Genomic DNA, 25,839 nt, shown 5'->3' with positions numbered 1-25,839 from the left:
TACATTCTGCACATTAAAGATAGTCTCAGAGAAGGAGGCAATTAAGACTCTTGAGCATGGCAAATAGATCTAGAGTGGTCAAAAAAAATCGATCCAGAAAGAGTGTTTGCAAATCATATATACAAACCCAGGGTGAGAAAAAGGGAGGGAAAGAGAAGAGAAGAGGAGAAGGTACGAGAGAAGGAAAAAGAAGTAGAAGAAAAAGAAAAAGAAGAGGAGGAGAAGGAAGAAAAGAAAAAAAGTAGGAAGTAGAAGAGAAAAGGGGAGGAGAAGGAAGAAGAAAGAGAGAAGTAGAAGAAAGAAGAGGAAGGAGAAAAGAGGAAATAGGAGGGAGGGAGCTAGAGAGAGAGGAGAGAGAGAGAGAGAGAGAGAGAGAGGAGGGGGAGAGAGAGACAGAGAGGAGAGAGAGACAGAGAGACAGAGAGAGAGAGAGAGAGACAGAGAGAGAGAGAGAGAGAGAGAGAGAGAGAGAGAGAGAGAGAGAGAGACCCACAAAAAGATAGGTCTACCCGTGGAGATACATAAATTATGTATGGACAGCAGATGCAGGCAGCACCATGGTGGTCTCTTCCCTCTCTACATTGGAGTAGTGGAGATGAAGTGGAGGCAATCCACAGATAGGGTTTGTCAAGGGATGAGCTACAAAAAGATCAGGCACCAAGGTATTCAAGAGTAGACATGAAGACATGAACTGGTCAACTGTAAGGATGAGATCTGGGAGGAAAATGGGAACAGAGCAAGGGTGGTGGAATTGGAGAAGATCCGGGCTTGGAATGGCTCAGGATTGGGGAGAGATAGGAAGCAACAGAAGGATCCATGGTTCAGGATTCAGTGTCTTCCCCGTCTGTCAGCTAGTATTTATGCAGCGCCTACTGTGTCCCAAGCAGAAGGCTACAAGGAAAGGTGAGCCCCTGCTTTCGAGTAGATGAGACACTGACCTTGGGAACAACTCTATATAAACAGGTATCTATAAGATGAATTGGGAGTCATCTTTAAGGGAAGACACCAAGACTAAGAAAGGCAGGGAAAGGCTACCTGCGCCAGGGAAGATTTTAGCTGATACTTGAAGGATGTCAGGGAAGCCAGGAATCAGAAATGGGGAGGGACTACACTCCCCCCACGGAGGACAGGTCTGGAGTGGGGAGAGGACCGGGATTACTGGATTGTGAAGTGTGACTGGGGCTAGGGGGAGGGAAAGGAAAGGGAAAGGGGCCCATAAGGAATCAGAAAACTGGAAGCGGATTAACCTGAAGGCGTGATGACAGGAGAAAAGAGCATCCTAGACCCCTGGGAGGATAGAGCTGAAGTGGTAGGGACGGCATTTCAGGGAGGGCCATAAGGGAAGGGGGAGCTTGAGATCCGGGCATCTGGAGACTTGGGGTCTGAACAGGAGAGATCCAGAGAGGTTATGGACAAAACCACAGACTGACAGATCGATCCAGAAGGCAGTCGGAGTGACAGAAAGAGACAGAAAGACCCGGGGGGGGGGGGGGCTGGCACTCGGTGACAGACAAACCCAGGGAGAGATAGACACTTTTCTTAAAGAGTAACGTAGACTTCCGCCTTTGAAGTGATGGAGACCTCAGGAAGGGCAAAAGCATCCAGAGAGCCTGGGAGAGAGAGACGGAAGGACCCAAGAGAAGTGCAATCGGAAAGGACAGAAAGACCGAGAAAATTGGAGTTCCAGACTCACTCAGAGACCAGGGGGGAAAAAGACAGACCCTCGAGCCAGGAAACAAGCGATGGCGGGGAGTGGCAGCAGACCTGAGCCTGCAGCCCCAGGGACTCGGGCTGCTTCGGACAGGTCGGGGAGGACGCGAGACGGCGCTGGACTGAGCTGAAGAGGCGAGGAAGCCGGTCCGGCCGAGAGGCGGCCAGGGGGCGGCGGGAGGTCCCCCCCTCCCAGCAGAGGGCGCCCCGGGTCGCCCCCAGCCCCGGGCCAGCTGCCCCCACCCCTCGGGCCGCGGGGCCTGCCGTGTCTATTTATACCGGCGCGGGGAATCGGACACCGGGCTGGCTGGCCGCGGCGTCGGCGCCCGTCCTCTGCGCGTTCCCCGGCTGGCCGGCCAGCCCTCGGGGGCCATGGAGGCCGACCCGTGCGGCTGCTGCGAGCGCCTGGTGCTCAACGTGGCCGGGCTGCGCTTCGAGACGCGCGCTCGGACCCTGGGCCGCTACCCGGACACGCTGCTGGGCGACCCTGGCCGGCGGCGCGCCTTCTACGACCCGGCCCGCGGCGAATTCTTCCTGGACCGCCACCGGCCCAGCTTCGACGCCATCCTCCACTACTACCAGTCGGGCGGGCGCCTGCGGCGGCCGGCGCACGTCCCCCTGGACGTCTTCCTGGACGAGGTGGCCTTCTACGAGCTGGGCGCCGAGGCCCTCGCCAAACTCCGCGAGGACGAGGGCTTCGCGGCCGAGCCCGAGCGCCGGCTGCCCCGGCGGCCCTTCGCGCGCCAGCTCTGGCTGCTCTTCGAGTTTCCCGAGAGCTCGGCCGCGGCCCGCATCGTGGCCATCGTCTCGGTGCTCGTCATCCTCGTCTCCATCGTGATCTTCTGCCTGGAGACCCTCCCCGACTTCCGAGACGAGCGCGATGGCCAGCCCGGGGGCGGCCCGGGGCCGGTGAGCTGGGGGTCGGGGGGCGAGGGAGGGAGGTGAGCCAGGGCACCCGGGGGTGGTGGCCGGGAGAACCGAGAGGACCACAAGGGGCTGGGGGACTGGCTCGGAGGAGGAGAGGGGAAGCGAGTGGACGATGAGGCTGAGAAATGACAGAGGGGACTGGAGAAGGTCAGAATGGGGCAGGGGGTAGAGGCTGGGAGGAGGTAGAGGGAGGACAGGGCACCGAGAGCAGGCAGAAGTGGGGAGAAAGATAGCAAGGAGAAAATAGAGGAAGGTGGGGGGGGTGCAGAGAATCAGAGGAGATCAGACCAGGCTGGGAAAAGTGGAAGGGGGGAGGGGGCAGAGGACAAAAGGAATTGGAGAACGGTGGAGAGAAGGGACCTGGGGAGTTAAAAGTTGGGGGGGGTCAGGAGGGGTTGAGAAAGTTGGGGGTGAACAGAAGGAATTTGAGAAAGTCTGGGGTAAACAGAAGGGACTTGAAAAAGTCAAAGGGGGCCAGGGCCAAAGGGATGTAAAAGGCTTTGGAGAGCTCTGAGACAAAGAGACCTGGTTCAGAGTGTGAGACAGAGCTCAGGGCAGCTAGGATGCAGCCTAATGGGGTCAGAAACATGGGCGGGGGGGAGAATTCTCTGCCCTTCTCAGTCAGAGACAGTGAAAGAGGCACAGAGACCCAGTGTCTCCATCCTCAGTCTCCAAGTGGGGGAGGTGGGGGAACAAAATTTGCCTTGTTCCTGTGGGGGAAGTCCTTGAAACCCTTTGGAAATGTTCCCAATGCAGACTCAGTTCATTTCTTCAGTAGCCTTCCAACCCTGGTGTCTAACCTTCAACCACCAACTCCTGAGTTCCTCTGACATTATTTTCCCCCCAAGTCTACACTAACTAACCCAGGGATCTAGGTGTCTGGACCCCCAGTAGGCAAGCCGGAGACCTGACCTTCACTAGTACTAGAGGCTCCCCCAGAGCCCTAATTCACTCCCCAGTGACACCTTCTCATTGACCTGCTCCCTTTCACAGCTCCCACCAGTGCGGTCCAATGGCTCCCAGCCAGCACCACCTCTACCACCACTTCCGAGGCTGCCATTCGATGACCCCTTCTTCCTAGTGGAGACACTCTGCATCTTCTGGTTCTCCTTTGAGTTCCTGGTGCGTCTGGGTGCCAGTCCAAGCAAGACAGCCTTCTTCAAGAATGTCATGAACCTAATTGACTTTGTGGCCATCCTGCCCTACTTCGTGGCCCTGGGTACAGAGCTGGCCCGGCAGCGGGGTGTGGGTCAGCCTGCCATGTCCCTGGCCATTCTGAGAGTCATCCGCCTGGTGCGTGTATTTCGCATCTTTAAGCTGTCCCGCCACTCCAAGGGCTTGCAGATCCTGGGCCAGACACTGAGAGCATCTATGCGTGAGCTGGGCCTGCTCATTTTTTTTCTCTTCATCGGTGTTGTCCTCTTCTCCAGTGCAGTTTACTTTGCTGAGGTCGATGGGCCCCCCGATTCTGGCTTCACCAGCATCCCTGCCTCTTTCTGGTGGGCCGTAGTGACCATGACAACCGTGGGCTATGGGGACATGGCACCCACCACAATAGGTGGCAAGATTGTGGGCTCCCTCTGTGCCATTGCTGGCGTCCTCACCATCTCCCTGCCCGTGCCCGTCATTGTCTCCAATTTCAGCTATTTCTACCACCGGGAAACAGATGGAGAAGACACTGGGAGATATCGGCATGTGTCTACACAGCCCTGTTGCCCTCCTGAGACCCCAGAGGGCAAGGCTAATGGGCTTGTTGGGGGCAGTGGAAAGCACTTGGTCACAGAGGTGTGAGAGGTCCAGTCCAGTAGTGGGAAGAAATGTGCAGATACAAGAGTGATGGCGTTAGAGCTGGGTTGTTAGGTGGCATGGGAAGCCTGGCAAGTGTTTTAAGATCGTTTTGTGATGGTCCATGAATTCTAGGAGTCTGAAGGAGACATGAATTTCACTGAATTCTATTAAGTCAAATGGGTTTCTTTTGAGTTGGGATTGAGTCCTGTGAGTAGCTGTGGGGGCAATGGGATTGAAATAGATCGAGTTATGTTGAATCCAGTGAATCTTAAGGAGACAGGGATTTGTGGCTGGCTTAGTGTTTGGATCATGTGAATCTTTGGAGGCCACATGGTGGTGTGCCCATGGGCTTCTGGTCATGTGCCCATATGTGTCTGGGACCTTGTGCTTTTTTTGCATGGCATGAGTTCTCTGAGAACCAGGAGCTCGTGGTTCTGTTGGGTTTTCTCAGGCTCTGACTGGCTTTTGGTTCTTGTCTTGTATGTTTCTGAGAGCCTTGGAATTATGTGGGGTTGAGTTGGGTTATCGTCCAACTTCAGAACTTAAGGAGACCTCAGAAAGCATCTTGTCTACCTTGTATCTGAGCAGAAATTTCCTCTGTCATCCAAAGAAAAAAAAAGCATTCATCCATCCTCTTCTTGGAGATTTTGAGAGGTGGGGAACTCATACTACCTCACAAGGAAGCCATTCCACTTTTGAATAGCTCTCATGCCATCTTCCCACTACTCCCAGGTCTGCTTTCAGGGGACAATGTAAGTCTTTAAGAGTTTTTCAAGTGTTTCAAGATTGTCTCATGTCTGCTCAAAGGCTTCTCTTCTCCATGAGAAACAGTCCTCATCCCTTCAATTCATCTTGCTTTGATATGGGCTTCAACATTTCTCCTTGATAAGACTCCTCTGATGGGGGGAGTAGGGCAGAGGACAAGGCTGTCACCTCCCTTATCCTGGACCTTGCCCTTACTGATGCAGACCAAGATCTACTGAGCATAGGGGGCTATCACAGTGCCAGCTCGTTCCATTTGCAGTCCCTCCAAGACCCACAAAACATTTACCAAAATGACTTCATGAGCATATCTCCTCCATCCTGTATCTTGCTGATTTTTTTTTGACCCAAGTGTGGAATTTTAAATTTATTCTTGCTAAATTCCATCTTATTAGATCAGATTCAGAATTCCTGGATTTCTAATCTCAATTATTTAGTGGGGCCAAATGGGTTAAGCTATTTTACCTAGTTTCATTTCATCTGGAATTTGAGAGACTTTTATTTTCTTCTAAAAATTATTGATAAACACACACACATGCATACACAGAGTATGGGGCTGGGGAGAGATCCTTGGGACACTCTACTAGAGACCTTCCAGGTTGACATAGGTCTCATAAGCAGCACTCTTCCCCCCCCCCCCCAGCTAGCCATCAGTGTTTGAACCTCCCTAACCGAGCTATCAATTAGCACTGCCCACATTCTTCCACTCCATTCACAGCAATGGCAAAGAAACTTCTATATGACTTGGATTGAATTGGGATGAGTTGCATTGGTTGGGTGGCTTCATGGAATCTCTGGAGGGTCTTGTTGAATTGGATTAAAGAGTTGAGTCTTGAGCTTTGCGAAACCTGGATAGGTTGAGTCCTGTTGGTATGTGATGAGTCTGGAGGAGTTGGGAGCACTGTATGGTTGTACAAAGAAGCCTTTGGGCTGGGTGTCAGGAGAGCTTGGGTTCTAGGGCCATCTTCCCCATGCACTAGTCTCTTCTCTGTCCTTATTGGTCTCAGTGATATAGTGGTCATGGCCCTCTCCAGAGCCCTAATTCTCTATTCAGTTGTGTGGCTTTATTCTTTTCATTGCAGTTGTACAGCTCTGTGAAAAATATGGATGTAAATGTAGTTGTGTTTGTGTAAAGTCACAATTGACTGCCGCATGAGCTGCCTAGGCTGTGTGGATGGGGTCTGTTGGGGTGTGTATCACTTTTCTGGATGGTGCTGGCTGAATGGCATTGCTGAGTTGATTAGTAAGTTGTTGTGAACTTGTGTCTGAGTCTTTTAGATTCCAAACTGTGGGTCCCCCTTTTCTCACCCCTTTTACCTCCTCCTCAGCTATTCTAACCCTTAGCTGCCCCCTCCCCCAGGCAAAGAGCTTCCCAGTCTTCCATCCAAGTGACTCATGCATCTTGGTATTGACAGTACGCTGATCCTGAGCCCGGCCAGGAACAATGATGGGAGGTAGAGAGGAGATGACAGGAAAGGCCCATAGGTAGAAGGAGGCAGACAGAGAGAGATACAGATTGTGAGGGAGAGGGAGAGAGATACACAGAGATACACAGACAGACAGACAGAGAGACTCAGAAAAAAAAATCGGGGACAAGCAGAGATGCTTTCCCAAGTTCCCTTCTTCAGGTACTGGGACAGAGTAGACAAACTAAGGTTAGGGTTGGGGGAGAAGTCACGGAGGCATTAACTTGGAGCAAGAACAGTGGGCGTGAGTGGGCTGGGGCTGGGATGAACCCAATCCTCTAAATAAACAGCCTTAGCCTCCCCTGTATTGGCGTGATCCTCAGCTGAGCAGAGGAAGGGGGACCCAGACTGGGGGGGGGGGGCAGAGAATCACAACCTGGGGACACCCAGTCGCCTGCACTGGGCCTAAATTTAGGGCTGGGATGGCCCCCAGGCCAGGGTATCCGATGTCTGGCACCTAAAAATAGCCGGAGGGGGGAAGGGAGGAAAGGAGTCCCCAGCCTTCTGGGTCTCTGGTGTCCCTCCCTCCATCTCTCTCTGTCTCTCTGTTGTGTCTCGTCCTCATCTCTGTGTGTGTCTGGGTCTCTTATCTGTGCACAATGACATCTCTTGCCCTCCTCCCCAGGACTGCAAGTCCCTTGAGGACAGGCACCCGCCACCACATCCCCAGAGGCCGGCTCCCCAAGCTGGCCCTCAATAAACACTGACTGAATTGAAGCTCCCCGGCTCGCTGTGGCTCTGTTTCTGTGTAGCCCACTCACATTCTCCCTGTTGCCCTCCCTCCGCGTTTCCCAGAGCTTGGGGCCCTGGGGGAGGCTGACCCTGGGGCTGGGGCCTGGCCAGGGAAATGGGGCTCCTGTCTCCCCACTTCTGTCTCTGTCTAGACCCTTATCTTTCCCGGGGCGCCTGGTTTGTGTCTCCCTCTGGGAAAGGCCCGAAATGGGGGGGGGGGGACGAACTGCCCCCACTGACACATCCCTGGCACAGGAGAGGAGGAAGCTGGGCCAGGACGCCTGGGTCCAAGAAGGGGGGAGGGGCGGGAGGCGGGAGGCCGGATTCTCCTCTCGGAGCGGCCAAGGTGGACGGTGGGGGCGGGGTCGGCGGCCCCGCCCGGGCGGGAGGAGCCGCCCAGCGCCCGCCCCCTGTCCCGGAGCGGGCCGCGCCACGCGCGGAGCCGGGCGCCAGGGAGCAGCGGCCGCCGGAGCCCCGAGCCCAGGCGGGTGCCCCAAGTAAGGGCCGGGCCGCAGGTCCGGAAGGAGGGAGGACCGGTATTCGGGGCTTGGGGCCCGCCCTGGGTCCAGGGGGCGGGGCCTGCAGGAGCCCGGGGGCAGGAGCCGGTGGGGAAACTGAGGCAGGAGGCAGACGGGGCCCGGCCCAGGCGCCGGGCAGCCGGAGGGAAGCGGGGAGGGCTCAGCGGCGCTGCGAGCCCCGGCTCGGGATCCGCTTTGTTTCCCGTTAGCTGGGGGCCAGGCTGCCTGGCTCCCCGAGGGGGCGGGGGCCGAGCCCGGCCGCCCGGGTCCCCCCTTCCACCCTTCCCCTTCCTCCCGCCCCGACTCCTCGCCCGCCTCCGCCCGGGCGGCTGCTGCAGGTATGTGCAACTGAAGTCCTGGGCGGGTCCTGGCCTGTCCCAATTCGGAGGGAACATTCCTGGGAGACGCCTCGAGGACCCAGGAGTCCAGCCCCCTCCCCCTTGGGGTCCAGGCGGCCGACCCCCACCCCCCGCCCCCTTGGGGGTCTCAGGCGTCCCTGCCCCCCCCCCGAGGAACCTAGACTTCCTTGCCTCCCTCCGTCTCAGGAACCTTGGTGTCCCCCCCTCGCAGCTATCGCCCCTTGGGGACCCAGGCTTCCTGGCCCCCAGCCCCCTCCGCTGTCTGGGAGATGGATGGGCCGGGAGGGACATAATCTTTTCCAGCCCTTGAGCCTCATCTATCAGCCGCCTCCCCTCCCCGACATCTGCTTCCCATCCCGGCCAGGTTCCCGTCACCTGGGAAGGGGGCCTGCGCAGAGAGCCCCGGTCTGGGGGAGGGGATGCCTGGGTCCTTCGGGGGGACGTGGGGGAGACTCGCTCCCAAGCTTCTCTCCTTTTGTCTCCCAGGTGGTCGCCCCCCTCTCCCTCTCCCTCTCCTGGGATGGCCGGGAGGAGGGGGCCCCGGGAGACCCTAACAAGGGACGGTCAGAGCCCAGGGCCCAGGAGGATGTGGCCCTGAGCAGTCCGGTAAGCCGGAGACCCTCCGCTACTCCTACTCTCCCCCCCCCTACTGCTCTTGCTCCCCCTTTCCCTCTGGGCTCCCCATCAGAAATGAAAGGGGGCTTATCAATCCGAGTCCCACGTCTCCCTCTTGCAGATGGGGGGGGGTCTGGGGCCCTCCTAGAGACAGAGGCTTTCCCCGGGGAGTCCAGCCCTGCCTTCTGCTCCCCACCCCTCACCCCCATCCTCCCCCTTGGCTCTGACCGTCGGGCCTCTCTTTACCAGGTGGCCACAGAGATGCTTCTCCCATCCAACTCGCTCCACATCTGGCTCTTTCTTCTCTGGGTCCTCCCCAGCGTGGCCCCCCAGGAACTCCCACCATTGCCCCCATTCCCAGGGCCCGAGTGGGACCTGTTGTCCCCACGGGTGGCCCTGTCCCGGGGGGCCCCGTCGGGGCCCCCACTCCTCTTCCTCCTGGAGGCCTCCCTGGCAGCAGCCCCAGCCAACCGGAGCCGGCGGGAGGCTGGGGCGGGAGCGGAGGCTGGACGTCGGGGCGAGCTGGCTGTGTGTGACGCAGTCAGCGGCTGGGTGACGGACCGCAGGACGGCTGTGGACCTCCGGGGCCGCGAGGTGGAGGTCCTGGGGGAGGTGCCCGCAGCAGGGGGGGGGCCCCTGCGCCAGTACTTTTTTGAGACCCGATGCAAAACGGCGGGGGAGGCGGGAGGCGGGGCCGGCTGTCGAGGGGTGGACCGACGGCACTGGGTGTCTGAATGCAAAGCCAAGCAATCTTATGTCCGGGCGCTGACCGCAGACGGGCAGGGCCGAGTGGGCTGGAGGTGGATCCGCATAGACACGGCTTGTGTGTGCACTCTGCTCAGCCGGGCCACTGTGGGGGGGCGAGCCTAATTCCACACAGACTGGCTGTGTGACCTTGGGAAATGCCTCCCGCTCTCAGGGCTTCAGTATCTCTTCCTCCCGCTCTTGGCCCTCCCCAGGATGACGGGGGCTCACCGAAGCCGGTAGCTGAGAACTTCATTCCTATTCAAACTAGAGAGCACCGGGTCCCACCTGGCACATTTTGCACCTGGGAAGACTGAAGGGGAGGGGACTTAGCCAAGGTCACACTGCTTGATCTGGGAAGTTCCATTCTCTCAAGTGACCACCTGGTTGAACCGAAGGATTCTGAGTGCAATCACCATTTGAGGTCACTTTCTGGGAGCCCACAGAAGACTAGCAAGTCCCATGATCACAACCCTCAAAGTTCCAAGACAGAGGCACAGATCTGGAGCAGAGGGACTCTTCACTCGAGGGCAGAAGCCCCCCACACTCAGAGCCATCCCACCAGGGGCCCTGATGTTTGGAGAAGGGGTCCCTGTCCCTGGAAGTATTCAAGTAGAAACAGCAGCGGGGACTTTTCCTGGGCAAAGGGATCGTGAACTGGACCATGTCCAAGCTCCCATCCATTTGTAAGGGTCCCAATGGAGGAGCTGCTCTGTCCCTATCTGGGCCAGGCTGGTGGGAGACAGGCAGCTCCTAGCCCAGGGTCAGAGGAATCAAAGAAGATTGATGCTGAGAGCCACAGTTTTCATGCCCTCCATCCTCCCATTTAAGGGTTACTGGATTCTGCCTGCTTTGGGTCCACCAGGACCATGAGCCCGACAGTGGGCCATGCCCTCAATGGCCTTCAGGGTTGAGGAAGGGTGCCTGGGAGCTTACGCTCTGGCCCTGGGTCCCTGATTTCTCAGGTTTTTGTCCTTGTCTGTGTCACCCTCAGAGTTCATCTCTGGAATTTTCCCCAATGTTTTTGTGAGTTTTGTCTAATGTTCTCTAGAGGTGCCTGTTATTTGTGGTTCTTTCTCTTGTGAGCATATATATGAATCTACACATATATTTCTATGCTATCTGTCTTTCTGTCCCTCTGACTTGGGTCTCTCTTGCCTGTGGCCTCCTGTGTCCAAGTTTTAGGAAGTGCCTGCTCCTCTCCAGGTCTCTGACCTGCTAGCTCCCTCTCTCTGGGTATTTGTCCCTGCTGCCCCTCCCCCTTCCTTCTCTTAGGGGATCTTTCTCTCTCTCCTTCTGTATTTGCCAGCCCCTCCTCACGTTTATTGTTTTTTCTCTGTCTCTCCCCATCTCTCCCTCATGCTGTGATTCCAGTCCTTCACCTGGAGTCTTACTGAGCTTCTCTCCCACCTCCGCCCTCATCCCCACCCCCACCCCTACCCCACCCCCTCTTCCCCATAGGCTAGACCCAAGCTTCAGCAGGTTCTCTCTGTCTCCTGGGCAACGGCATCAACAGTGGGGGCGGTGGAGAGGGGCCGCCGAGGAGGAGGTCAGGCCTGGTTCGCCCATGGCAGGTCTCACTCGGCCATCTCCCTGTAACCTCCGGAGCACCCCCCGCAAGTGTCCTGGCGGGCCTAGGTTACCCCGGGCAGACTGGCAACGACTCAGCAGCGGTGTGGGCATCCCCCCTGGTTCAGACTTTCCCTTTCCCTCCATTAAAGTGCGGGTGAGCAGGCCCCTCCAGCTCCGAAGGGCATGAGGGCCAGAGGAGGGAACAGCTGGACCCCCGCAAGGGGCGGGGCTGGACTCCCAAGGGGGCGGACCTAGGGGAGGGGGTGCGGAATACAGCTATTGGGGAGGGGGAGGAATGCAGCGGCTGGGGAGGAGGGAGTTCACTGGGGGGGGGGGCAGTGGCAGGATGGGGGGAAGTGTACCAGTCGGGCGGGGGCCTCCGGTCTTCCTCTTTACCACAACCTTCCCCCCTCCTCCCCACTCAGAGCACTCTCCACGAAAGCCTCCCCCCAGCGGCCGAGCAAGACTCCCGGGTCCTGGACTTCGACGAGGTCTTGGGGCGCTGGGAGACGAGCACGGGGGCGGCGCACGGCCCCAAGACGCACGGGGGCATCTATGAGCAGCGCGCCTACTCGCTCACGGCCAGGGTCGGGAAAACGCTGGGGATCAAGAAGTCTGCGGAGGTGAGCAGCTGGGACTCGGGGGGACGGGTCTCGGGGGGGGGGGCGGGCCGAGGGCTCCAGCGTCCCTGTCTTTGGTCAGCTCCAGCTCCGGCCCTGTCGGAACCCTTTGACCATGGCGAACCAGACAAGTGAGATGAAGGAGAAGTACCAGGGCCATCCCCAGCCGCGCCCCGAGCCCGTCCGGTGGGAGCTGGCCCACCACCACAAGCAGGGGCCTAGCCTGGTAAGGCCGCCCCTCCCCCCCAGGGCTGGGGCTGGAGGGGGCTGAGGCTGGCCGCGTGCTGAGGCCCGCGCGCTCCCCCCACCCCCTAGACCAGGAACCCCTCCAGCAAGAGCCCCGCCGTCTCGGGAATGCCCTTCTACATCCCGGACCTGGGGGTGTTAGACCACCGCCAGCCCTCTCTGACGACCACCGCCCGGGACTTCGGCTACTGCAGCAGGTGAGCTCCCGGGCCCCTCGGAGCTCCCCCCACCCAGGGGGAAGGAGGGGCCCCTCTCCCGGAGCGGCCCCGCCCCTTCGGGGACCCCGAGTTCTGATCCAGGCCCTGCCGTCGGTTGCGCAGGAAGGAGCGGGCCGCCGGCTACCGGAAGATCGACAAGGTGTTCAAACAGCGTCGGCTCGAGCCGCCGGAGCCCCTGGCACGGGGGGCCCACCTGGGCCAGGCCTATCGCCGGGTCCCCCATCGGGGGGCCCTGAGCCAGACCCAAGAGTCCTACCCGCCCGGCCAGCACCCACTGCGCCTGGCTGACCGCTTCTGCCCGATAGATGTCCCCTGGGCCCAAGTAAAGCCCGTGCTGGCCCTGCAGACGGTACCCCACGTCTACCAGACGGAAAACGCTCGCTATGGCAGCTCCAAGCACACCTTCGTCTGAACTCGGGGCGCAGGCGGGGGGCGGGGTCCCCGGGGTCCCCCCCAGCAGGCACAGGGCCCGGGAGACCTTGGCTCCCCACCCCCACCCCACGGCAGCCCGGACTTTGGGCAGATAGATCTGTCTTGGGGGAGGGGCTGCTTGACCTCTGCCCCGCCCCTCCGGGAGAGGTTCCCTTTAGTTCCCCCTTGGGGGGGGCAGTTGGAAGTAACCCTCCCACCTTACTCTCGGTCGTCTAGGGAGGCTTGAGGTGAAGCTGCTAAGGCTGCTGTGCTGCCTCTGCTCCCCCCATCATCACCGGCACCTCCCCTCCTGAGGGATGGGGGCTTGCTTAGAGCTGGGGGGGGGGGGCCACACCTCTAGGAACCGCCTCATTCTTATCACATCAGAGGCTTGTGGTCCAGCCCCAGCCTGCCCACCTGAGACTAGAGGGAGGTGTGACATCCAATCTGGGTGGCCTTGGGCTAGCCTCCTGTCCTAATCCAGTATGGGGACAAGGCTCCCATGCCTGCCCACACCCCAGGGCTGTTTGGGAACCCTAAAGCCATTTAAAGCCTGGTTTGAGTGCAAGCCTTCCAGTGACCTCGGCTGGACCCGCCCCCGCCTGCCCTAGGGATTAGTGTCCAGGTTACCCAACCAAGAGTGAGGAGCCTGGTGGCCTTGCCGCCCCCACCACCTGGGACCTATAAGGTGCTGAGGCTTTGGCCAGAAAGGGGAGCACAGGATGGAGCGATACCAGGTCAGAGCCCAGGACCCGTGCAGCCAGGCACCGGGGCAGCCCAGAGGGGCCCTGGCAGGGCCTCCAGATCCCAGGATTAGGGCGATTTCTAGGCAACCCAAGAGGGAGGTGGGTGGGAGAGGGGTTTCCAGGACCTGGGAAGCCCATGGGGGCAGGAAAGGGACCCTCTAAGACCCTAGAGGCAGATGGGGACCCTAGCTAAGGGTACTCATGTCTATGGGAGGGCTGGAGGTTGGAGGGAGGTCTTGGGATCTCCAGTGCCAGGCTCCCTCCTCAGGAGGTTGAGCTGGGCTCTGCAACCCCCACCCCTCCACTCCCCCCAGAAGCTAACAGTGCTGCTGCTGCTGCTGCTACTAGAGGGAGGCTCCTGGGGAGCCAGCCTCCTTCGCCCCCTGTGTAGACCAACTAATGCCACCCTGGCTGCGGAGAGTGATGCCTGCCCAGTGTGCGTCACCTTCACCACCACCATCTGTGCCGGCTACTGTCCCAGCATGGTGAGGCTCCGGAGGGGCAGAGGGCTGGAGGGCTCTGGGGAAGGGTGGGGCACACCTCCGAGTAGCCACCTCAAGGGGTCCTGTCATCCCTTCCCTCCAGGCACGGGTGCTGCCAGCTGCTTTGCCTCCTGGCCCTCAGCTGGTCTGCACGTACAGGGAACTGAGTTTCTCCTCCATCCGGCTGCCCGGATGCCCCCCTGGCGTGGACCCCATCTTCTCCTTCCCTGTGGCCCTCAGCTGCAGCTGCGGATCCTGCCGCCTGAGCCACTCTGATTGTGGGGGCCCGAGAGCCCACCCCCACCTCTGCACCCGGCCCCACCTTAGCCTCCAACTCCTCTAGGGCCCAGGCCTGGGGCCCCAGCCTTTCCCTTCACCTCTAGGGTGGCACCTTCTAGTCCCTCCTCCCCCCCCAACCCTCAATAAAGGTTTCTCATCTCATCCCTGGTGTCCTGTCTGCCAGCATTCCTGACTAGCACTCTCCTGGCCCCTGGGGTCACCACCTCCTGGGCCCCCCTTCCCCCAGAAAAAAACAAACCTAAGGCATAAGTCATGAGATTTCAAAAAATCTTATACAAAGTCAGAATGTCACAACTCAGATACAAAAATGGGGGGGGGGGATGGTTAGTGCGAATCTGTCTGGGAGGCTCAGGAGGTGTCCATGGTCTCGCCTTCTGTAGGAAAGAGTACAAGGGAGTCAGCAGAAGTTGGCAGGGAGAGTGAGCCCCAGCCCAGAGGGAGGAAGGGAGGAAGCAGGGCTCAGAGCAGACACTCACTGAGCTCATTAAAGAGAAAAGCATCCTGATACTCCTTCATGTACTGGGTGGACCTCGATTCATCCAGGAAGAGAGAGTAGACCCGCTTAATGTCGTCCACCTGGACCTCAGTTCCCTGGGGGGAGGGAGGAGAGGGAGGAAGTGAGAGTCTTGGTGGAGGGGGAGTGAGAGCCCTCCTGAGTCTGGAGGGAGAGGAGGGGGGAAAGCGGAGAGCCCTAAATCTGGGGGTGGGGGGAAGACTGAGAGTCCTACTAAGTCTGGGGAAGCATCAAGAGCTCTCCTGAATCTTCAGGGGGAGGAGGGAGAAAGCTGAGAGACAACCTGAGTCTGGGAGTGGGGGGACAGACTAAGGGCAGGGCAGTGAGGAGGTTTCAGCAGCCCACCTTGCGCTTTCGGCACACCAGGCTGGCAGCTGTGATGAGCTGGATGGCATAGCGCAGAGAGGTTTCCAGCCCGATCCGTGTCAGCACTGTGTAAGCGTCTTCACTCATTTCCACGTCTTCTTCCTCACACCTAGAGTTCTCTCTCAAGTCAAGACCCCTGGCTTCATGCCAGACCCTGGGCAAGACCTCCCCCCACCCCAGCTTCTTCAGTTATGAGAAAGCTCAAGGGCTCTGAAGGGCAGGCACCAACCAAGACCCCACAGGATAGATCCAAGGGAAGCCGCATCCTGGGCCAGGAGCTCTCCAGGCCCTGTTGGAAGCAAGGCCAGGCTCGGCCTCAGGGCTTGCTGCAAGCCTAGCTGGCCCTCAGCAATGCCACACAATTAGCTCTTTGGAGCCCCTTCCCCAGAAGGGCAGTCAAAACCTGCCCTTTTGCTAGGAGCCCCTCTCTCACCGGATTCGGAGGATCTGCTTCGTGTCCTTCTCACTGTAGGGGGTGGTAGAGACGATGAGCAGCCGGTCCAGCAGATCAATGGGAATCCCATGAGGGCTCTGGTAGCTGGTCCCCCGGATTCTGGAGGGGGAGTGAGAAATCATGGTAACTAACTTCTCCCTAGACAAAGGTTGCCCTCCTCCCCAGCAGCCTCACTTCCCTGGCATCCCCCAAGCCCCCATCCCTTAGGGTCCCCATTCCCCTGACTGGGAACTCCCCCCTGACCTAGTGATGCCTCGGTTGGTGGCCATGATGAGCACAGGGGCCATGTCGCTCTCTAGAGCCCGGTTCAGGAAAGAGAAACTTTCGATATCAAGCATGTGGACTTCATCAATGAACAGCACCTGGGCAATGGGGGCGGGGCAGAGGGGGGATCAGAGTCAGCCATCAGCCCCTCCTTGCCCACCCCACCCCCACCTCCCCTGAGTCTCACCCCTGGGATGATCTCTGCTTTGCCTTCCTCTCGCCACTCAGCCACCTTGGCATTGATCTGCTCCCGCACCTCTGACTTGATCTCCCCTGTGTCACCTGCGAAGGACCTGGGGTGAGCGGGTGGGCATGGGTCCCACCCACAGGACAAGGACTGGTCCAGGGAGAGTGGGGAGGAGAGACATGGAGGGAACCCCCAGCCTGAGGCCCACCTGAGAAGAGAGCCAAGAAGCCCTGTGTGCGGGAGTTGATGACATCGATCTCATGGAGAGACACCGTGTGGACAACCTCCTTCCTCTTCTGGAGTTCCCCATCCGGGCACTGAACAAACTTGGTCTGTAGCCATGGGGAGGCGGTGTCGAGGGGAAATACCAATCAGAAGGACAGAGAAAGAGAAAGAGATGAGGAGTGGGGAAGAGGAGGGAGAGAGACAGAGACAGGCAGACAGGCAGATACAGACATGCTGATTCCCCCACCAGCCCAAAGCCAAATCTCAACCCTGCCTCAAGGAGTTCTCAAAGACCCAGGACAAAGATAAGAGATGGGGACATGGGGAGGAAGGCACCCCTGGGCTGGATGGAGACATAGGAGGGTGACCGAGTCGCCCAGGACCTATGAGATGTCTGAAGCCAAGTTATGCAGAGATGGGCTGCCTGAACAGGAGATGGAGCTGGGGGGGGGGGGGGGATCCGTGGGGTGGAGAGGTACCAGAGAAAATAGGAGTGAGATATGAGTAGGAGAGCTATGAGTGTTGGGGAGTGATGAAGGGAAAGACAGTGGTGAAACAGGCATGGGATGTGAAGGAAGGTGGAAGAACTGGAGGGGCCCAAAGACAAAGGGGAGAAGGGGGGAAGACGGCCTTGGGGAAGTCAGACAGTGAGCATTTATTAGGCACCTACTGCAAGCAATTGCTGGGCTAAACAATGGGCATATAAGGAAATGCAAAAAACCCAATCAAAGGGAATGTAACAACCAAACAAGCTCTCCAGATGAAGCAGAGGAAAGCCTCCCCAATTTAGCCCAGGAAAACAGACAGACAGGTGGGCAGGAGGATGGAGGGGACGTCCAGGCCTGTGAGAACCATAAAGGAGGTTGGCATCACTGCATGGGGGAACTTCGAGGAGTCAGTCAGGGTTCTGGAATTGATGGTAGATGGGCAAGGGCAGCTCCAGGCCTACAGAATGGAGTGGTGGGAACTCCAGAGAGGCCAGATTAAGGCAGAGTTTAGGCCCAAAGTCTGTCTAGTACCTGGGAGCCCATGGCATCATAGTCCCGGGCACGGGTAAAGGAGCGACCCAGCTTAGATATCTTCCCTGTGGCCTTATCGATGGTGATGACATCTCTGGAAGGAAAGGTGGATGTTAGAGGAGACTCCCCCAACCCTTCTCCCATTCCTTGGGCCTGAGCCACCCTCTGCTTACCCAGCTTGGACCTTCTCCTTGGTGAGGGACTCGATCATTTTGGTACCCAGATCGTAGATGGTCTCCATCTCTGTTGTCTTCAGTGTCAGCTTTCCCACCTTGGAACCCTGGGAGGGGAAAAGCAAGATGTCCTGAGCCCAGCCTGTTCCCAAAGTTCTTGCCCTGCAAGGGCAACACTTGGGACTCCATCTCCTCAAGTTTGGCCACCTCGTCCCTGCCCCCATCTCAGTGTATTTTTCTCTCTAAATTGTTGGAAGAGGATGGCCCGAATCTTGACAGATCTTGGAGTTATGGGATTCTGCAATCACCCAGGATCTCCTGTCCGGCCAAGACCCCCTCACACCTTCCCCAGGCTGAGACTCACGGTGCCTGTGGCAGGACGGTCAATCTGGATCTCTACCACTTCCCCTTCAATGATTTCTGTCTCTTCCCTGGTGGGCAAGAGGAGGGAAGGGTTCAGAAAAATTGAAGTCCCTCCTCCAGGCAACCCCTCCAAGCAGGCCCTGGTGCAGACTGACCCGGAGGTACCCCAAGTCATGAATGCACTTACTTTATCCGGACCCCAATAGACCTGCGGAAGGCCTGGGTCAGGGCCTCTGTCTTGCTCATCTCCAAAGAGAAGATTTCACTGCCAGCAATGGCAGTAAAAGGCGTGTCGGGACCCAGGGCCTGGGCCATGCCTCAGAGGACAGAGGAGAGAAGAGAACTTAGAAGAGTTGCCCCTGCTCCCTCCCACCTATCCTGATCCAGGAGATGCAGAAGCCCAGAGACCCAAGCCCAGAAGTCAATGGAAAGAGCCCTGGCCTGGGGCTCCCAGGATCCACAGCCTCTCAGCCTTCAGCCCCTCTCTGCCTGGCTCCCTCTTCCCTGCGGCCTCAAGTCCTTGCTCAACACAAGCGAGCTAAGGACCTTCCGCCTCTAGAAATGCTCCAAGATCGTCCAGACGCAGGCTCCGTCCCCCCTGACCCCATTCCTCCTCCCCACCCTGCCCAGCCCCAGTTACCCATGGCAATGGCCGTCTTCCCGGTGCCCGGCTGACCGGCAATGAGCACGGCCCGGCCGGCTATCTTGCCCTCCCGGATCATCTCCAGCACCACGCCAGCGGCCCGCCGGGCAGCCAGCTGCCCCACCATTCCCTGGGACACCTGAAGGGGAGGGGGAGGGGGGAAGATCACAGGGGGGCCTCTGGGGAGCACCCCTCGCCCAGGCCCTCGACCCCCTCCTCCTCCCTCCTCCTCTACCTGTCTCGGCTCCAAAGCATCGTCCAAACCCAGGCCTCGGATGTGGGAGTGAGCACCTAGTGGGCAGAGGAGAAACAGAGCACCCCACCGGTGGGCACCTGCACATCGCGGGCACAGCGGCCCTGGCCCTGCCCAGGGGACAGACGAGCACACGGACACGAGCCCCTTGTTGATGGGATGGGGCAGGAGAGTGAGGGGACCAGGGAAGGCTCCCTGGGGGCCACCCCCTCACACCAGGCCTCGGCTCTGCCCACTGGGGTGCAGGAAGGGGTGCCCGGGGGGTGAGGGGACACGCAAATAAGAGGCATCGAGGGGACTTTTAAGGAGATGCAAGGGGGGACACGGTCGGGGGCCAGTGCCGGGGGCCATCTGGCAGGGGCCCAAAGGGGAGCTGGGGGAGGGAAAGGGAGGAAAGGCGAGCTCAAAGCGGGGGCCCCGGCGTCAGCCCGACCGGAAGGGCCCCCACTCACCGATGCGCTCGATCCGCGTCACGTCGCGCACCTCGGGGACCTTGGTGGTGGGGGCCTGGGGGGGGGGGAGAGCGCTGAGCGCCGAGGCCGGGGGCCCCCGCTCCCGGGCCCCCCGCACGCACCCGCCCCCTCGCCCCCCCGCGCCCGCTCCCGCGCCCCCCTGCGCCCCGCCCCCTCGCCGGGCCGCCCCGGCTTCCCCCCCCGCGCCCCCCCTCGCCGGGCCGCCCCGGGTTCCCCCCCCGCGCCGGGCCGCCCCGGTTTCCCGCCGCGCAGCCCCCCGCTCCGGGGCCCGCCCGCGGAGGCAGCCGGGCGGGGCGGCCTAGGCGCCCCCGGCCCGCGCCGGCCCCGATCCCGCGGCCCCGGCTCACCGTGGTTGCCATGTCGCGCTCCAACCGCCGCTCGTCCGCCGCCGAACAGGAAGCGGAAGCGCCTGCTGGCCCCGCCCCCCGGCGGCCCGGCGGCTGCTCTAGGCCGCAGCGGGCCTCCGGCGCCTCTCGGTGGCACAGGCTGGGGGAGGGGGAGGCGGCCGGGTGCGCCGGAGGTCCGGGAAATGTCGACACTTCCCCTTTAAGATCCTCACGTCCCCCACGCGCCCTTGCGCCCCGTTTGGCTCCGGCGCGCCGCCTCGGCCCGCGGCCCGGAGACGGACGTGCCTCCTCGGCCAATCGGGAAACGGGACCGCGCGTCCGGCCCCGCCCCCCGGGCGCCGAGCCCGGCATCCGGACCAATCGGGTCAGTCGCTGCCTCGCGTCCCGCCCCCGCCGGCTCCCTCCCGCCCGGGACGGAGCGAAGGCCGCGGCGAGCCAATCAGGGGGCGCGGTCCGGGGGGGGCGGGGCGAGGCCCGGAGGGGCCGAGGGGGCCGGCTCCCGCAGCGGCCAGGGGCCCAGAGCCGCCGCCTCCGCCCCGGCCTGCGCCTCGGCCCGCGCCCCGGCCCGCGCCCCGGCCCGCGCCCCGGCCTCCGCCCCGGCGCCGGGGCCCCCGCAGCCATGCCGCTCAGCCGCAGCCTGTCCGTGTCCTCGCTGCCCGGCCTGGAGGACTGGGAGGAGGAGCTGGACCTGGACAACGCCGTGCTCTTCGAGGTGGCCTGGGAGGTGGCCAACAAGGGTGAGCGCCCCCGAGGGCCAGGGTGGCACCCCGGGACGGGGGCAGGGCAGGGTGGCACCCCGGGGAGGGGGCGGGGCAGGGGGACCTCCGGGGAGGGGGCAGGGCAGGGTGGCACCCCGGGACGGGGGCAGGGCAGGGTGGCACCCGGGGAGGGGGCGGGGCAGGGTGGCACCCGGGCAGGGGGACCCCCCCAGTAGAAGGGAGGGTCAAGGGGCTCGGGCAGAGTCCGGGGGCCCTAGGGGGAGAGGTGCCCCCGGCCCCCCACGTCTCTCTTCCCGGGCTGGGGGGAGGGGACGCCCCGTTGGGAGAAGGGGGTGGAGGGGAGGGGCGTCCGGAGCCGCGGGTCCCCGGGCTTGGGGGCCCCCAGGAGGAGCCTGGGAAACGCAGGAACGTGGAAGGGCGGGGCCTGGGGGGTCCTAGAACCCAGAAGGGGTGCTCCTGGAGGAGAGAGGGGAGAGAGGGGAGACGGGGGTCCTTAGCCTGCAGGGCAGGTCCCCAGTCTGGGGAGCTGGGTCTCTGGGGTCCCGAGGGCAGCCTGGGCCAGGCCTGGGGGGGGGGGGGCCTGCTCTGGAGCAGCCCCCTGGAAGCAGGGTGCCCCCCAGTGGAGGGGGCAGGGCAGAGTGAGCCCCCTCAGAAAGGGGGGCAGGGCAGGGTAGCACCGCCTGAGGGGAGGACAGAGTAGGCTGACCCCAGCTCTCTGGCAGTGGGGGGCATCTACACGGTGCTTCAGACCAAAGCCAAGGTGACTGGAGATGAGTGGGGGGACAATTACTACCTGGTGGGACCCTACACGGAGCAGGGTGTGCGGACCCAGGTGGAGCTCCTGGAGCCCCCCAGCCCGGCCCTGCAGAGGACCCTGGACTCCATGAACAGCAAGGGCTGCAAGGTAGGAGCAGCTCAAGGAAACTGAGGCCGGGAGTGCGGCGGGACTGACCCAAAACCCAGGGTCCTCTCTGGGCATGGCCCCCCACCGCATCTGGGCCCAATCACACTTGGGATCTCAGAGCCTGGGCCAGGAACCGGCAGATGGGGCCCCAGTGGCCAGGGTGGACCAGTGAGGGGCTGCCCCGGGCGTGGGCCTGTCCCCAGAGAACCCCAGGCAGGTGCTGACCATGTGATGGGAGGAGGGCAGGGTCACAGCCTAAGAATAGCCCCCCTCCCCCCTCGGTGGAAAGGGCAGCAAACAGCTGGGAGGGGGAAGGGCTACAGAGCTTCTCTGTTGGGGGCGGCCCAGATGGAGAGGGGGGTAGTGATGGGGGTGGCAGATGAGGGAGGGGGAGGTGGTGGACCCGAGGACTTCCCGAAGGGCCCCCATTGTTTGAACTGCCCTGATGGGAGGGGAAAGGACAGCCGGGAGGGTCCCACTCAGGTGCCGGCCTCTCCAGGTTTACTTTGGTCGCTGGCTGATTGAGGGCAGCCCCCCTGTGGTGCTGCTGGACGTCGGGGCGGCCGCCTGGGCCCTGGAGCGCTGGAAGGGGGAGCTCTGGGACACCTGCAGCATCGGGGTCCCCTGGTATGACCGTGAAGCCAACGACGCCGTCCTCTTTGGTTTTCTCACCACTTGGTTCCTGGGTGAGGTAGGGACCCCGGGGCCCAGAGCCCGGTCCTGTTTCCTCCCTACCCCTGACCCCCCCCCCTTGGGACCCCAGACCCAGGGCAGCAGAGGGCAGCAGGGCTCCTCTGTCTCTTCTGCAGTTTTGGGCTCAGTGTGAAGAGAAGCCGTTCATCGTGGGCCACTTCCACGAGTGGCTGGCGGGCGTGGGTCTCTGCCTGTGCAGGGCCCGCAAGCTGCCCGTGGCCACCATCTTCACCACCCACGCCACGCTGCTGGGCCGCTACCTCTGTGCAGGAGCTGTGGACTTCTACAACAACCTAGAGAATGTGAGGCGCTCCCCGAGGTTAGGGGGTGGTCTGGGAGAGGCTGGCCCCTGAGCTCCCTGCTCGTGAGGGGCACCCCAAAATGGAGGGGTTTAGGAGAGGTCAGGCCCCTAACTCCCCATTCCACCTGCAGTTCAACGTGGACAAGGAGGCTGGCGAGCGGCAGATCTATCACCGCTACTGTATGGAGAGGGCGGCCGCCCACTGTGCTCACGTCTTCACCACTGTGTCGCAGATCACAGCCATCGAGGCACAGCATCTGCTGAAGAGGAAGCCAGGTGAGGGGGTGGGCCTGATACCTTACCTTAGTGCTTTCTCCTGGAGGGGGCCCTGAACAAGTTCCCTAACCCTGCCTGTCTGCCTCAGTTTCCTCATCTGGAGAGCCAGGGGTCCCTGGCCTCTGCAGAGTGTTGTGAGACCCACTATATGTATAGGACGCCTAAACAAAGAGGAGTCGGCCCCCAGTCGATACTTGGTCAATTCGTGTTGGAAACTAGTGGATAGAACGTGGGTGACCTTGGGCAAGTCACTTAACTGCACTGCCTTGCCAAAAAAAAAATACTTAAAAACTAAAAAAAAAAAATTAGTCCCTGAGGCTTCCTGTGTCCCACCCCCATCCTGCCCTAGGGCCACACTGCCTTAGGGAGGGAGGGAGGCTCAGGCCTGGAACCCAGGGAGGGGCCCCAGTGCCTCAGCGCCTGCTGCCTCCACCACTCCAGATATCGTCACCCCCAATGGGCTCAACGTGAAGAAGTTCTCGGCCATGCATGAATTTCAGAACCTTCATGCCCAAAGCAAGGCCCGGATCCAGGAGTTTGTGAGGGGCCACTTCTATGGGTGAGGGACCCTTGGGGTAGGGGTAGGGCATGTGGGGCCTGGGAGCTGCCTGTGATTGGTCCGGGCTGGGTGCTCTGGGGGGCCTCATGGCTGGCAAGTGGGTTGATGGTGGCCATCCTCCCACCAGCCACCTGGACTTCAACCTGGACAAGACCCTGTACTTCTTCATCGCCGGCCGCTACGAGTTCTCCAACAAGGGCGCCGATGTCTTCCTGGAGGCCCTGGCCCGCCTCAACTACCTGCTCAGGGTCAGGCACCCATGAGATGCCGGTCAGGGAAGGGCAGAGAAGCAGTGGGAGGGAGATGGGGGCACCAGGCTCTGACCCCCCCCACCCCCACCTACAGGTGAATGGGAGTGAACAGACCGTGGTGGCCTTCTTCATCATGCCTGCGCGGACCAACAACTTCAACGTGGAGACCCTCAAGGGCCAGGCCGTGCGGAAGCAGCTCTGGTGAGGCCTGCCCCTACCCGCCTCCGGCCCGGCCACAGCTTTCTCTCTTCCTGCCTGGCCCTGCCAGGCTGGTTTCCCTCCCCTCCCACTTCCCTCTGTTTCCTGTCTCTCCCCTCCCCTGCAGGGACACAGCCAACACTGTGAAGGAGAAGTTTGGCAGAAAGCTCTATGAGTCCCTCCTGGTGTGAGTGATGGGGCCGATGGGGTGGGGGGTGGCGTCTCCTGTCTGCCCTTCCCCTCTGGCTGCTCCTCTGACCCCTAGCCCCTTGCCTCCCTCAGCGGCAGTCTCCCCGACATGAACAAGATGGTGGACAAGGAGGATTTCACCATTATGAAGAGAGCCATTTTTGCCACGCAGGTAGGGCCACCCAGCAGGTGCCTGGTACTGTGGGCCAGGGGGGTCTGGGCCTCCCGACCCCCTGACCAGCTCCCTGCTCCCCTCAGCGGCAGTCATTTCCCCCTGTGTGCACCCACAACATGTTGGATGACTCCTCGGACCCCATCCTCACCACCATCCGCCGCATCGGCCTCTTCAACAGCAGCGCTGATCGGGTCAAGGTGATGTCCTGCAGCCCTCTTGAGTGAGCCCCTTCGGAGGGGCTGCCTCACTACACCGCTGGGGTGGGGGGTGTCACCTGGGAAAAGCTTTCTAAGGGGCTGGCCCTTGACCTGTGTGCCAGGAATCCGGCCCTCTCTGGCCCTTGGCTTAACCAACCCCTCCCATCTCCCCTCTCCCCAACCCCAGGTGATCTTCCATCCCGAGTTCCTCTCCTCCACCAGCCCCCTGCTCCCCGTAGACTATGAAGAGTTTGTCCGGGGCTGCCACCTGGGAGTCTTCCCATCCTACTATGAGCCTTGGGGCTACACACCAGGTGTGGGGCTGGGGGGCCCCTGGGAGAGGATTGGGGGGGGCCTGGAGGGGGACAGCTGATAACCAGGCCCCTCTTCCAGCCGAGTGCACCGTCATGGGGATCCCCAGCGTCTCCACCAACCTGTCCGGCTTCGGCTGCTTCATGGAGGAGCATATCGCCGATCCCTCCGCCTACGGTGGGTACCCCGGGCAGGGACTCTGCTGGGAAGCCCCAGGCCCTCCCCTTGGCACCTGAGTGACCTCTCCCGTCTCTAGGCATCTACATCCTTGACCGGCGGTTCCGGAGCCTGGACGACTCGTGCACCCAGCTGACCTCCTTCCTCTATAGTTTCTGCCAGCAGAGCCGGAGGCAGCGCATCGTTCAACGCAACCGCACGGAGCGCCTCTCGGATCTGCTGGACTGGAAGTACCTGGGCCGGGTAGGACCCCTCCCTCTCCCGTTGCAGGGTGGGGGGACCTCCCCATCCCCTCGGCCCCAGCTGATCCAACTCTCTCCTTCCTCAGTATTACATGTTTGCCCGCCACATGGCCCTGGCCCGGGCCTTCCCAGACCACTTCACCTATGAGCCTCACGAGGCGGAGGCGGTGAGTAGCATAGGCTGGAGGGGGGGGGGCAGGCCTAAGGGAAGCCCAGGCCAGAGGCCCTCACTGCACCTGTTGCGCACCTTTGCTGCCCCAGACACAGGGCTTCCGGTACCCGCGGCCGGCCTCTGTGCCCCCATCGCCTTCACTGTCCCGCCACTCGAGCCCCCACCAGAGCGAGGGGGAAGAGGAGGAGGAAGGGGAGAACGGTCCCCATAGGCCCAGCTTGGAGGATGGGGAGCGTTACGACGAGGACGAGGAAGCCGAAAAAGACCGGAGGAACATCCGTGCCCCGGAGTGGTCACGGCGGGGCTCGATTCCGAAGCGGGGCTCGGTGGATACGGCCCCCTCCAGTTCTCCCAGCACCCCCAGTGAGCCCCTCAGCCCGGCCAGCTCCCTGAGCGAGGAGCGAAACTAAGCGGGGCTTCCTCTTCTCAGGAATCCAGGCCCTCCCTCCCCTCCTGGGGCCCCGGGCCCACCAGAGCCCGCAGTCTAAGGGACCCATGGAGGTTCCCCAGGGCCTCCCACCTTCCTACCAGTCTGTGCTCTAGAACGCCAGGGGTGCAAGTTCCCAGGACCAGTGTTCTAGAACCTAGGCACCTCCTCCACAAGCAAGGTCTGACTCCGCGGCTCCCAGGGTACACTCCGGGCCCCCACCCCAGGCTGGGCCCTCGCTCGGGGCAGCTTCACTCCTGGTTTCACTATGGTACACTCCCCCAGGTGGTACCCCGACTCTGCCTGTCCTTGGGGCACCCCCTCGAGCCTGGCTAAGCTCAAGACCAAGCGCCTTGGGTATGAGTGTGTGTGTGTGTGTCCCGTGTGCAAAGTCTGTGATGACCCCAGGGAGGGGCTGCTGTGGGGGTCAGTGGCCCCAGTGGTTGGGGGCCACCTGGCCAGACCTAGGTATTTAAAGAATAAAAGGTTTTTCATCACCCCCCCAGCCTCCACTGCCCTGCTTGCCCCGCCGAACCCTGGCAGTGCCCCT

At 61.2% G+C, this 25,839-nt stretch overlaps 5 protein-coding genes across 7 annotated transcripts; 4 read left to right on the top strand and 1 right to left on the bottom strand.

Moving 5' to 3' along the window:
* The first annotated feature begins 2,011 nt into the window (after positions 1–2,011).
* Positions 2,012–7,415, top strand: KCNA7 (potassium voltage-gated channel subfamily A member 7). The gene is made up of 2 exons (XM_074219756.1): positions 2,012–2,619; positions 3,631–7,415. The coding sequence occupies exons 1-2, from the start codon at positions 2,083–2,085 to the stop codon at positions 4,426–4,428; spliced, it is 1,335 nt and encodes a 444-aa protein (XP_074075857.1). The 5' UTR covers positions 2,012–2,082; the 3' UTR covers positions 4,429–7,415.
* A 390-nt stretch (positions 7,416–7,805) lies between these two features.
* LOC141509894 (stabilizer of axonemal microtubules 3-like) lies at positions 7,806–12,695 on the top strand. Of its 3 annotated transcripts, none has more exons than XM_074219760.1 (6): positions 7,806–7,882; positions 8,749–8,868; positions 9,127–9,471; positions 11,088–11,347; positions 11,619–11,816; positions 11,896–12,011. In XM_074219760.1, exons 3-6 carry the CDS (start codon positions 9,139–9,141, stop codon positions 11,924–11,926), a joined length of 822 nt encoding a protein of 273 aa, XP_074075861.1. In that variant the 5' UTR covers positions 7,806–7,882; positions 8,749–8,868; positions 9,127–9,138; the 3' UTR covers positions 11,927–12,011. The 3 variants fall into 3 exon arrangements, with proteins under 3 accessions (XP_074075861.1, XP_074075862.1, XP_074075860.1); XM_074219761.1 differs by lacking the exon at positions 7,806–7,882 and adding an exon at positions 7,900–8,241; XM_074219759.1 differs by lacking the exons at positions 7,806–7,882; positions 8,749–8,868; positions 9,127–9,471 and adding exons at positions 9,571–10,586; positions 12,129–12,256; positions 12,380–12,695 and having other exon boundaries at positions 11,083–11,347; positions 11,896–12,039.
* A 640-nt stretch (positions 12,696–13,335) lies between these two features.
* LOC141509895 (lutropin subunit beta) lies at positions 13,336–14,357 on the top strand. Its single transcript, XM_074219762.1, has 3 exons — positions 13,336–13,425; positions 13,749–13,919; positions 14,020–14,357. Exons 1-3 carry the CDS (start codon positions 13,411–13,413, stop codon positions 14,257–14,259), a joined length of 426 nt encoding a protein of 141 aa, XP_074075863.1. The 5' UTR covers positions 13,336–13,410; the 3' UTR covers positions 14,260–14,357.
* Positions 14,358–14,466: 109 nt separating this feature from the next.
* On the bottom strand, positions 14,467–19,607 carry RUVBL2 (RuvB like AAA ATPase 2). Its single transcript, XM_074219752.1, has 15 exons — positions 19,498–19,607; positions 19,130–19,184; positions 18,660–18,715; positions 18,422–18,563; positions 17,969–18,098; positions 17,783–17,849; positions 17,419–17,525; positions 17,246–17,339; positions 16,210–16,333; positions 16,002–16,096; positions 15,794–15,912; positions 15,530–15,649; positions 15,076–15,205; positions 14,693–14,807; positions 14,467–14,590 (listed from the first exon to the last, which is right to left on the bottom strand). Exons 1-15 carry the CDS (start codon positions 19,507–19,509, stop codon positions 14,565–14,567), a joined length of 1,392 nt encoding a protein of 463 aa, XP_074075853.1. The 5' UTR covers positions 19,510–19,607; the 3' UTR covers positions 14,467–14,564.
* Positions 19,608–20,061: 454 nt separating this feature from the next.
* GYS1 (glycogen synthase 1) lies at positions 20,062–25,786 on the top strand. Its single transcript, XM_074219751.1, has 16 exons — positions 20,062–20,234; positions 20,939–21,120; positions 21,620–21,811; positions 21,930–22,115; positions 22,246–22,390; positions 22,832–22,949; positions 23,077–23,197; positions 23,295–23,401; positions 23,526–23,585; positions 23,681–23,759; positions 23,846–23,959; positions 24,147–24,273; positions 24,353–24,448; positions 24,528–24,691; positions 24,777–24,857; positions 24,952–25,786. The coding sequence occupies exons 1-16, from the start codon at positions 20,117–20,119 to the stop codon at positions 25,270–25,272; spliced, it is 2,211 nt and encodes a 736-aa protein (XP_074075852.1). The 5' UTR covers positions 20,062–20,116; the 3' UTR covers positions 25,273–25,786.
* The last annotated feature ends 53 nt before the right edge of the window (positions 25,787–25,839 follow it).

The sequence above is a fragment of the Macrotis lagotis genome, chromosome 1 (genome assembly GCF_037893015.1).
Source record: "Macrotis lagotis isolate mMagLag1 chromosome 1, bilby.v1.9.chrom.fasta, whole genome shotgun sequence".
NCBI lineage: Eukaryota > Metazoa > Chordata > Mammalia > Peramelemorphia > Peramelidae > Macrotis > Macrotis lagotis.
The sequence above is the reverse complement of the archived record's forward strand: the minus strand, read 5'-3'. Positions and strand labels throughout refer to the sequence as shown.